Source organism: Caloenas nicobarica, chromosome 1 (genome assembly GCF_036013445.1).
Source record: "Caloenas nicobarica isolate bCalNic1 chromosome 1, bCalNic1.hap1, whole genome shotgun sequence".
Classification (NCBI taxonomy): domain Eukaryota; kingdom Metazoa; phylum Chordata; class Aves; order Columbiformes; family Columbidae; genus Caloenas; species Caloenas nicobarica.
The window spans coordinates 12,016,367-12,028,993 of record NC_088245.1 but is presented as its reverse complement, the minus strand read 5'-3'; the positions used below and the strand labels follow the sequence as shown (position 1 = coordinate 12,028,993).

General features: G+C 36.7%; 1 protein-coding gene across 1 annotated transcript in view; it reads right to left on the bottom strand.

Annotated features, from left to right (window-relative positions):
• SEMA3C (semaphorin 3C) overlaps nt 1–12,627 on the bottom strand; it is a 124,605-nt gene that overhangs the window by 44,692 nt on the left and 67,286 nt on the right. The window contains exons 3-5 of the mRNA XM_065627898.1: nt 9,664–9,824; nt 7,110–7,172; nt 3,385–3,504 (exon numbers count right to left, since the gene is read on the bottom strand). Of these exons, the coding sequence (XP_065483970.1) occupies nt 3,385–3,504; nt 7,110–7,172; nt 9,664–9,824 (344 nt within the window). The remainder of the gene's footprint in view (nt 1–3,384; nt 3,505–7,109; nt 7,173–9,663; nt 9,825–12,627) is intronic.

Here is a 12,627-nt window from a genome sequence, read left to right as displayed (position 1 = left end):
GATCATTTGCTCTTTCCTGAGCTATCAGACTTCCAAAAATCCCCTAAATCATGCTTATTTTTTTCAATATAATCTCTTGGATTATGTGTAGAGCTCTACTTCCATAGTGACAGGTGATTTATCAATATCTCTTGTTGCAGCCTGAAATCTCATGGAAAATTTTGCTGTTTAGGAATCTTGGTATAAGGCTTTGTTTCTATTTTATGTGGTGTATAAGTAGGAAATCTATTTGGCAAAGTAGAAGCAACCAGGATTACATCTTGAAATGCAAATAGTCTGAATATGTTTAGAAAATTCAGCCATCTCGGAGCACCTCTTCACTTCTTGGTTCCCAGTGATACTGAAGAGCACAATATGCTGAGCAGGAAGTGACTCAGGTTCAAGTCCGTTCCCTAAAACTGCACCCAGTAAGGGCAGAGACATTGATTTGTCAGATCTACTCACGTGCCATTGTATACCAAACAAACAACTTGTTCCTAGCCTCCTGTAACAAACTCCTAATCTTTAATAAAAGGCCAAAAGACACAACTGCAGAGAAAAAACAAAACAAAACAAAAACAAAACAAAAAAACCAAAACCAAAACAAACAAACAAACAAACAAAACAACAAAAAACCCCCAAACTCCACCCAAACTTAAAACATCCCCATTTAAACAGCTGACAAAAACTCAAAAAAACCTCTTCTGTGATGTAGATGCCAATGTATTAGTTATTCAGCTAAGGTCAGTAACTCTTATATTCCCTTTAACAATTAATGTAAATCACAGGGGAATGGGGATGCCACACAGATCACTGAGCAGCCATTTGGCGACAGGGAATTGGAGGCTCCACCACCCTGAAACGCTCAGCTACAGCAGGAAGTTTTCATACCTGCTATCCCCAATCTCTTTTGCCCCTCTTCTGTTTTGCCTAATTTAATCACAGAGATCTTATCTACTTCTTCAGTAATAAGCAACCTAAACAATGTTAAAACATAAGTATGAAGTTTCTAATATGATCTTGGGGTTTTTTGTTGTTGTTTTACTTCTAGATTAATATGCAGCTTGACGTTAATCCATATTTACTATATTATAGTACTACTTACCAATTCAAAATGCCCACAGCTGCACTATTAAATTAACTCCAGGATTACGCTTTATTTTCATATATATTAAACTACTTTTTAGCCTATAATTAATTCACGTAGTGATTACGTTTCCTTCTATTTATATTTATTTTGACATTAGAATATATTTGGGTGAATAAGACGGTCATTACTAAAGACCAAAGCATCAAGTCTACCAAGCAAGAAAATTAATTATTTTTTTTAACCTCTCTTTCAAGGAAAAGAACAACATTCTGCATCATCAAGGAAGCCGACTTTTTTGTGAGATTATGTAGAATCCTGGAGACAAAAGAGCAAAACAAGTCTTCTTATGATTGTTGGATACAACTCTTACTGTCAGGCTTTGTAGCTTCTAGAGAAAAACAGATGTGCTTTCTAAAATATCCATTTTGTATGTGCAAAAACACCCTTATATGCATGGAAAACTGTGCAAAATTATAGGTGAAATGATAAAAGCAGAGAAAAAAGTGAGTTCTCACTAGATCCATCAGCACTACATAGTTCTTCATTCTGCTCTATTAATTAGCTGTGCACTGATATATGCAAGGAGTTCAAAAGGAAATGCTTGGTTTTAAACTGTTATGCTATTGTTGGCCTGTACAGTAACGGCTTTGAGCATGCGATGCCTACAGTCAAGTGTCTGAAAGACTCCAGACGTCTGAAACAGCAGTTTATTTAATCAATTGATCATAGGCATGCAGCTATACAGACAGCCAATTCTGTTCTTCCAAGACTTGTCTCTTTATTTTTAACTTAAGAAATTTAATATCTTGCGTCATCATGGGATGTCATTTCCTACCCTTCCTCTCCCTCCCACTCTCATTTACACAAACCCTAAAATAATGAGATTCAAAGTTCTCTGGACTACAGTACTAGTACTTCAGCCAATAAAGGAATATTGCATTAATTAGAGACAAATGACATTGCTTTCCATGTTTTAAATAATTTGTCAAGAAATAGGATAATGCTGAAGAAAGCTGACCTCAGTTTTAAAATACGTCAACATAAGTTAATGCAGACTCCATTAACCAAAAGGATGCATTTACTTACTCAGTTCTGCTTGCCTGTGTTTTAAATCCAGGCCTATGAACCTCTACTTTTAGATCATTCATTAGGACTGAAGGTGCAGTGATTCAGACTACATACTCTGTTAAGGAGGCTGGAGCCAGGTAGGGAACTACCAACAGTCACTGAGATCACCCCATGCAAACCTACCTGGAGAAACAATGATTTATCACCTCTCTGGCAGCCTCTGCAGTAGTCTTGGGTCTTGGCCAGAATTCCCATCCCATTCCCAGTGAAATCAATGATGAATTTCCCAGTGTCTTCCCTAGAAGCCGGCCCAGTTTTTTAAGCTGCCCTCACATGGCAAAGCTCCAGGTAGCACTCTTTGATCTTCCTTCCCAACACATCTGCTTCCACATTCTACAGGAAAATATACTGCACAGCCCTGGGCCTGCAGACATGAATCTAACCCAAAAGCTACTGAGGTGCTGGATCTCGGTTAGGTGGTTTTCTTTCTCCTTCTGGTTGCTTAATTTATTACCTATTACATTTGCACATAAACAAACATTTCATTTTCAAATCAGGAAAGTTGGACAATATACTTATGAAACATCTGGTACTTGTATATGGAAAATATACAGTGAAACTGAATATAGAAAAACTGAAGATCTATCTAGACAAAATGAGATTTACACCCTGGAAGATCTCACAGTGATGAGAAAAATTACTGACTTCATCACAGCAGAATATACTGGGGCAAAAACTGTGCAGTAGATGAAAGTTGCCTGAACTGGGATTGCATCTACTGGGTATTAAGCTGACGTCCAGCAAACCTTCACATGCCTGACTAGTTGGACCACTGAAGGGCTTCTCCCAATAATAAGTAACACATGGACATTATAAAGAGTGGACTGCATAGTTTACTTTTTATCTAATTGGGTATTTCCTTTCAAGTATTTCTTGGCAATTTTTCCAACAAACAGTAGGAATGAATTCACCAGACAACCTCAAATAAAAAGTAGTATCAAATGCAGCCCAGCACTTGGTATGAAAGTGAAAATGTGGCCAACCATCATATTTGAGGCATGGCTTTTGATCATGGCTTTGCTTCTTGCTGGTAACAGGTCAGTAAACGATCTTTGTTATTTTTCTATTTAACATGAGTGAAGGAATTTATTTGGATCATTGATTTTTGCATTTTCAAAAGTTTGAGTTTCGCATAACATAAGCAAGGCCTACCACAAAGTAAGCAGATAAAATGAAAAGAGACTTACCTCGGACCTGCGTCCTCTGTTGACATAAACACACACGGGGCTGAAGGCACCGCTGCCGCAGACATATAGGTGTGTGCGGTTGTACGACTGTATCACACGCACAAAATTTCCACAGCCATGCTGCAGGGAACACAGAAATAAATAATTTCACACTGGGAAAAGTTATTAGATGTTATGAACTTTAGGGAACAGATACGGTTTCTAATTTTAGTAGTATCATGAAAACCGCTAGTGAGTTTGGTAGTCTCTGGATTTGAACAGCTGTTGACTTCTATTTTCTTTTCATGCCATTTTGCCTACTCTGGGAACTGGGCATTGATAGAGCACTAGTTATAGAGGAGTGCATGTAACTTCCCATCTCCACATAGAAACATAATTGTCATCCACAGACTTCTCTGTACCTTGCATGGGAAGAAGCACGATCTCTGCAGGAAATACCTTTATAAAGTAGGAAGTAACTTTATAAATTTTCCTTAAGGACACATCCAAAACAGTCTCTTACTTTTTTTTTCTCCGCTAAAAAAACAAAGTAAGCTCAAATCTCAGATCCCATTATTTCTGTGAAAAACTTATTTCCAGAGCATTAAAACTCTGAATAACACAAAGCAAATTTTCAGTGAATTGTTGCTTCATATTGAAGATCATTTGTAACATCTTCAAAACAGCATGAAAATGTTAAGTGCCACACAGTTTCACACCACCAAATTTACAGTTTGCTCCTTCCAGCATACCCCTTTTTTTCTCTTGCTCTTTCCTTTTTTGACTATGATCAATTGTTAATGCACTTTAGGTCAAAAATATTTTTTTACTGAATATTTTTCTTTCTGAGATCTCAGAACTGCCTTCATATTCAATCATGCAAACCTTGAAGAAAAACAGTGAGAACTGTATATGTTTTGTGAGCACAGGATTGGAAACTGTGCCATCAGTCATCTTCGTGAAAATCAGTGGAGCTTATCCTTGTTCAGCATATTGCACAGTTTATTTATATTTAAAGGCATTCATATTTTTGGTTCAGCAGGAGCAGGTACTGCACTACAACATCTGAAAACTAATGCATAATTGTAGGTGCTTCAGGGTTCATGGGAAGAGTTTCTCTACAGGGAACACTGCATATCTTCAGTGAAGTGTTAGCTCTAGCTATATGAAAAAAATCCTTTAACCCAGTCAAAATATACTGTTTCTCCAAAGTTGAGGGCTATTCCTAAATGTTTCCATTTTCTCATATCCAGCTATCTTAGTTTGGCTCAGAGGTGGCTTTAGTAATGTCTTGCTATCAAAATTGTATGTTTCTCAGCAGTACTACCAATCCACATTACAGCTATGGAAAGGGAAGAAGGACAGGTGAGGATATACCACTAGCTTATATTAAAGTATATGCCAAAAAGTAAACTAATGCTTTCTTTTCTTGATGCTTGCAGAAAACTTTTCTAGAATACTCCCAGATAAAGGATTACATGCAGAGAGGTCTCAGAATGAAAGTATCCAGGGATCAAGACTAGGAGACAATGTCTACATGAACAGTACTGGTACTTAGCACTTACTACTCTGCTTCAGCACCGTGCCATGTGCTGTCCAAAGTGTCTATGGCAAGAACACAGGCATGGTTGGATGAATTCCTCTCTTCTGTGAGGACAGTTTTCTGGGGTAACTGTCTGACACATACTATGTCTTCATGCCTCTTCACTTTATGATCTCCTCTGAGCCTTTGCCCATCTCTCTAGTGTTGAACCACTGAACACCATTTGCAATTTGCTATGTGATTAATCTGGGTACTGCACTGTGTGTCCACAACCAGCAAAGCAAAAAACCATCATTTCATAATATATTCTGTAGGACTGCTGTGCAAAAGCACCTATGCTTCAGTTTATTTCACATTTCTTGATACTGAAGTACTTTGTGCTTTTAAATCAGTTGTCTGAGGTAACATGAAATAGTTGTCATTAGGATGGATGTTTGTCAAAGGCAGTGGTTAAGCTTTAGATATCCATATATTACTGGCACTTCTCTTGGATCAAATACCAATACTCACTCGGTAACGATGTTTGGGGAACTGCCTCACTGTAGACATCTGAAAGTCAGACATCTGTGCCATAGGATCTCACCACAGTCAATGTAGAGAAATAGATGTCATGCTAATGTAAGTGTTCAAGTTAGCCTGGTGAACGTACTATTCAGTAATGAAAAAGGCAGCAAAAGATGGCAAATTCAGATACCAATGTTTGTTTAATGGGAGGGATTTGAACCCCCTTAAATCTCCTTGAAAAAGAATTCACTGATAAAGTCCTTTACTGGCTGCTCAAAGACAACCTATTCCTCTTTTACCTTGTGATACTCACTGTTTTCTAATAGGTCAAATGTTATAATGCATTCATCATTCATGCTCTCCCCTTTTCTTTCCTTTTTTTTTTTTAATTCATTTGAAACTCTTAATTCTTCTGAATTCATTCTCTGTTTCTCGCACTACTACCAGGAATGAAACTCACAAGAATGCTGTTTAAATCGAACTATAAATTTCAAGTTGTAAACAGCAATTTAGCATTGGTTTCTCTTTTTCTCATTATTTCAGTGAGTTTTCAATAAGACACATCATTGATTTTAGTGAGAGCAGCAGCTGTTCCTCAGTATTTTTTTTCTCTTTTAAACTATTGAGGACACATACTAAGAAACTTGATGTAAACTTCTATATTTGGACCTCAATTTTTCTTCTGCAATGCACAGACGGAATTAAAAAAATCAGCTAAAGTTGATGCACACGGACATTCTTAATTGACTACGTTGCAGGATATTAGCTGTACCCCCAATTATACTGTTGTAAAAACAGAGGTTCTATCCAGAAATCTGTCCAATAATGCAGTAACATTTGGGCACTCCCATATGATTAAAAGCTAGGAAAGTTTCATCACTAAATATCCAACATCAAAAGTTCTCTGGAGAATCCAGTATGTAGTAGTTTCTTAGATTTATTTCCCTGTGGATCATATACTTTGCATACTGTTTTCTGCTTAGAGTATCATCTGCATTTTTCCTATTTTTGCCCTAGAAGAAAAACATGAGTGAGCCTAATGAACTTTTGAATTTCAAAGAAAAGCATTGTCTTGTGGAAGTAATGGAAGAGATGATTGGAGTGTTCCTGAGCCTGGGGTCTTCAGGCTGCAAACAGTGGGTATCACCCGCCTGTAGAGACTGTTCCTGGGGTGAGCAGACAGCCAGAGTGCTTCCCCACACCAAACAACAGCTCAGCAGGCTGCTCAGCGTCATCTCCAGGGATGTGGGAAGTGGTGGATTCCCCAGCATTGGACACTTCTAAGACTCAGCTGAACAGGGTGCTGGGCCGTCTTGTCTAGACCGTGATTTTGTTAAGAAAGTTTGGACCAGATGATCCTTGTTCTCCCTTCCAGCCTGGTATTCTATGATTTGATGATTCTATACCCACCAGGACATATCTGGAAAGTACTATTACCTAATTTGACTAGTAAAAAGAAAGAAAGACAAGGAAATGGACAATGCATGTATTTTTCCATCTGTCAAAGTCTAAAGGTGCAATCTATCTACACAGCTTGTTTTTTCATAAATTCACTTTATCATTTGTCCTGCACAGGATTTAAAAAGCAAAACAAACACTTCCTTCATTTTGTTTCTGGCTGCACTCAAGGTGCTCTTACTTTATTGCCAAGTACGTAATTTGTGTATGTGTGTGCATGTGCATGTAGATTATAACTTACTGTAGGATCTTTGCCAGCCATTTTGCACTCTTCAACCTTGTTTGCTGATGCTGGCCAGAAAATCTGCAAGGAAAGAAATAGCTTTTAAATAATATATGTATTACATAATTTAAATGAAATATTTCACTCTTTAACTTACACTAATAAGTTAATATTTGGGTATCTTTTGCACCTTGACTATAAGGCAAAAAAAGGACTTTCACTGATAAATGAAAACAACTTTCTGCCTTAGTATGCAGTAAACAAAATAAAGGCCCACGTCTTTGCTTGATATAAATTAATTTTATTAAACATTTTTAAGATAAGTTGATTTATTTAAACTTCTTCTAAATAAGAGATATTTTTAGCATCATTTCCCAAATTACTGTCCACCTTTACTTTTTTACTTCTACTGAATTTCTGAAATTGTTCACACTAGAAACCAGAAGACTAAAATATTGAAAGAAGAGTCCTTGTAAAAATGTTTGGTTTTAAGAGTAAAGGTTTGGACTATCTCATGATAAAGCCTGCTTAAAATCTTAAGTTTTCAGCCTGATTTTGTGATTTCTTTCCAAGATACCTTTCACTACAGATCTACTACCAAGATATCTACTATCTATCTACTTAGAAGATATCTTGCCCTACAGATTTTCCTAGAAACACCTCAATGTCTGAATGTTTACCTGATCTACACCCAAACTCTAAAGTTATTGAGTTTCTTCCATTATTTATTTTGATTTCGAAATAGAAAACACATCAATTAGAAATTTCTCCCTAGAAATTTAGTAGGTGGCAGAGCCTGATAACATTTAGCCTCAAGATAACATAAAGAATAGCATGACAATATCTCTGTGTGTATATATATATATATACATCCAAATATATGCAGAGAGTTGTACATATTTACGCATATGTATATAAGGTTTCTATAATGGCATAAGATTAGCAAAGTGAATCTGTTATAAAAATAAATAAACAAATGAAAGAATGTGTGGAATTGCAGAGATTAATTCTGAGCCTAATAGCAGGTGATCACATTCACTGCTAGTAAATTGCAGGTGTTTCTGCTTTCTGTTGACCTTTTTTTTTTTTTAATTCTTATTTTTCCAGGCCTAAATAGCCTGCTGAAATGCCTCACAGCTTTATAGTGCGGAATATACTTCATCCAGCAGAAGCCTTCCTATCTAACCAAACTCCGTGCAGAATTAAAAGCGACCTGCTAAGGGAAGGTTGAAGCCAGATCACTGGTGAGAGGGGAATTAGCAAAAAGGTTACACAAGCTATTTCAGACCAGGGAAAGCAGCCCCATTTCAGAGGAGGATTTCTGTACCATCAGGAGGAGGAAGGGTGCGTTCACGCCATCATACGAGAGGCATTTAATTTAAATGTGTAAGTTAGAGTCAGCCTCCCTGCACTCCCTGCACAATCAATTCAGGTAGACAGGCATGTCCAGAGGGTGATTAAGAGCAGTTAAATTAGGCTTTGCTCTGAATCACCCTCCAGCAGGGCCTCTCTCTCTCTCCTGACACATTAAAAGCCTTTCCTCTTAAGGAAAGCATTTAACTTCTCTGCTGCAAGCTGGATATCTCTGCCCCTCGATACCCCTGAGGTACAGTAATTAAGCCCGTAGATTAAAGGATTGGATGCATTTGGTAGAACTAGGCCTTTACACTACAGTTTAAGGTAATGTTGTAGCTGTGATAATCTAAAGATAGGCAAGGCAAAGTCTGTAGAGAAGTAATATCTTTACAGTCAGGCTTCTTGGCACACAAGTAGGCCATCTATTCTAAAAGCAAAGAAGCTGGATTTCAACTGGCTCTGGAAACAAAAGAAGAATCTGCAAAAGTGTTTTAAACGCTTGATAATTTGATTCTTTTTAGATACAGGCTGCCTACTACAGTTTGGGGAGGTGGGACACAGAAGGTCCTTAGAAAATGGCATCTCAGTAAGCGAGAGAAGCTGGAAAATAGGTGGCGTCAAGAGGGAGATGAAGGTCAGAGTGTCCAGGAAGCCCCGAACAGGAGATGTTCCAGCAAGGGTCATGGTGTCCAAAAAAACCCCAAACAGGAGGTGTTCCAGCCACCCAAGTGAAGGGCAAGGGCTGACACAGACATAACAAAGACGGGAAAAGAGTTTGGCAATTAGGCTTCAGAGCACAAAATAAAAATATAGTTGAAGGTTAAAGGCGACTCCGTCGTTTTTTTTCCTCGCGGCCTCAAAATTATCGCATGTATCTTATTCTTCCTTACAGGCTTCTTTTAAAAATGTGTCTCTGAATTATCTTAAATCTTGGACCGGACTGGAAACTATCAACCCATACAAATTTTCCTTGTGAGGCCAAGCCATGCTGAATGTGGCTTCGAAATGAGTAAATGGGTCAATTTTTGAACAGTGTTTGAGGAGCAGTCAGGCTAATAGCTTGTTCATCTTGCATTACACATAAAAAAAGAACTAGCAGTTCAATTAGATGCAGGCCTGGGCTTCTGCCTGCTGAAAATAATGAAACACGCTTTTTTTGTCTTAAAAAGAAAGGCACATAGTAAAAAAACCTGGGATTCTCAAATCTTGAACTTACACTGAGAGGGTCCTGGCTTATATTGTTAATATTCAAAGACAGGATATGATCTTTGCTGCCCACATAGATTCGATCCTGATCTTCATCCATTAATAATATCCTGTAATCCAGGGGACTGTGGGATATTCTGTGATACTCAGAGGTCTTAGTTTCTTGCAGCTCTGAAACAGTAAAGACAACAAGTTAATAAAGTGGTTCAGTTGGCTTTCTTGCTTCGCAAGTGAATTTCTTTCTAAATAAAGGAATCTTTAAATGCAAGTGGAGTCAATAAGAGATGAAATACCTTCATCAGACAGTTGGTAATAATGTAATGCTCAAGTTAAAATATTTTTTTTCCCCAGCTTTAATGCAATTTTTAAATACATTAGGTATCTAGACATATCTCATAAAAATCAGGCATTGCTGTTATTCATTAATCTAATTAATTCTTATTTTAATGGTTATGATTATTTACAGCTTTAGCTTTTAAAGAAGATCATATATTAAGTTAATCAATGGGTTCAATACATTTTGAAGTTTATGACAGCAGAAAATCCACAAGATCAATGAAAACTACATAAGAACAGTTTACTTTCTTTTCCTAATGGGGGGTTCACTAAGAATAGGTTTGTATCTTTTTCAAGGTCATTTTTTTTAATTTCATCACCATGCATGGCTTGTTTTAAAAAAACAATATGTATTCAGGTATTCAGTCAAGCTTGAATGTGCCCATTTATTCAGTTGTTTATGAGATTCAGACCGAACTATCAGAACTGTAAACTAGTTCTTTTTTTTCTACATAAAACTTCCTCCCAATGAAGTGAAGTGAAGTGAAGTGAAGTGAAGTGAAGTGAAGTGAAAAGCATCCTTTGATTTCCATAGTGCAGGATCAGGTCTGTTACAGGAACAGCACAAACATCTGCAATATAATTATTACGTGTTGCCCTTGAGAAAGCTCAGCATTTCTGTCTTTGCTTGGCCAATATGTTTTGTCCTCCATTCAGATTATTTTTCTTTTCAGTAATAACAGAAGGGATACTTCTCAAGAAACTTTAATAATCTATTTGTCCCTATTAAAATATTTAACATATAATTATGCTTTCTTACCTCATGAGCATTATTACTGAATTGTGTTCCGTGTGACTCTAAAAAGGTGGAAAATACACAATACATATGAAAATGAAGCCCCCTATGATGTTTATTCATAAATCTAAGAATTGAGTCCACATCCCTTTCACAAACTGTTCATATGGGATAATATAGCTTGTCACTGTTGCTAAAGCTCATTATTTCCCTATAGAAAACAGTAGCTATCTTTTCCAAAATTAATCATCTTTGCCTTTTAGATGACTAGATTAACATGGGCCAATGACATTTTGGAGAACAAAACTCTCAAAACAAAACTATTTTTGAATATTCGCTCTGTTAAAATAAACAAACAAACAAAAACCAAAAAACCAAAAACGTGTGCCTATAGTATGCACTTTCTGTAAAACAAATATTTAGGTGGAAGCATAATTTTTTCTTTGAAAATTACTTGGACAACAATTTTTGACAATATACAGCCAAAGGCTGAAGTCTTAGACTTATACCTGTCTGCTAAAGATCTAGTGACTGAAGGAACACTTATCAGAATACGATGTGCATTGATAAATATGACATATAACTCCACCTAATTTTTATCATGATAGATAATTTCATAGGAAGATGAAAAATATACTCAATTACTGAAAGATATGATGTTCTGATTCACTCAGATGCGTGACAGCTTTCAGGAGCTAAGGGCTGCCTACATGCATTTATTTATGGTAATATTAAAAAAAATAATAATAGTATTTCTATTTCATATGTCCCTCAACAAAAGATAAACATACACTCAAGATTTACAGTCTGTGCCTAAAAGCTTAAACTGAAACAGTACTCATGTAATATATATGAAATTTGTTCATATCATTTTGAGAAGGCTTTCTTCAACACTTGAAAAATCAATGTATTTCTTTATTTATTATAAAAAAAATCCTCCCTGTAAGCTTTTATCTTGTATTTTCAAAGGCACCAGGGAGACTCACCAGCATAGTGCCATTAAAACGCAATCCCTTTGCTCTCCCTGAAATTCTCAGACTGACCTTTCATAACAAGCCCAGCGCTCATCTCTTTTCCTGGTGGCCTTATTAACTTTACTGTAATATTCGGCAGCTGTAAGGTGAAACTTAACCTTCTCATAATGTATATTTGATATCCTAGGAAAGCACAGATAAACTGGGAGAGGGAGCAGTTTCCCGCACAACGCTGGGTAAATGTGAGCACAGCGACTGCACAACATAATGCCCCTTCTTATTGCTCTGGTGACTGACAATGACTGGCAGTGAATAAATCATGATTGACATAAAAGACGATCAAGATCATGATGATTAAGAGTGAGATAAAACCAGCAACAGATATTTGATTTCCAGAATTTTCATCTATTAAAATCCATTATTTTCTGGGATTTTTAACCTCTTTGCAATTATATTCTTTCTAAGGCACCTGAAGGGTAACCTGTCTCCACCAAGCTGCTGCTGCTGAGAATACCTCATGACATGCCACTAGACTACAGAACTCTACGCCATTCATAGGAGGGAAGGAAAGTCCTGAAACAAATACTCTCATACAGATTTATTAGTTTTATTTCTTTCAGTGCTGAAGCTTACACTTTATTAGCCTCTTAGGGCTACTCAAGCAAGCGGAGACGGAATTTATAATTGATCAAATTTTACTTTCTTTTAACAACATTTACCACAGAATCACCCCAGAAAATTTAATTTTTTAAAGATTTACTATCAGGGTGTTGTTATTTGGAAAGGGCGGTGGCTGGAAGGATGCCGTAAGGTCTTCCACATGCCTTTTCATATCCAAAAGTTTTTGTAAAATAATGATATAAACATTTACTGACTTTCAGAGTGTATTCCATGCTTTGGCAATTTAACCAAACATTCAATACAGTAA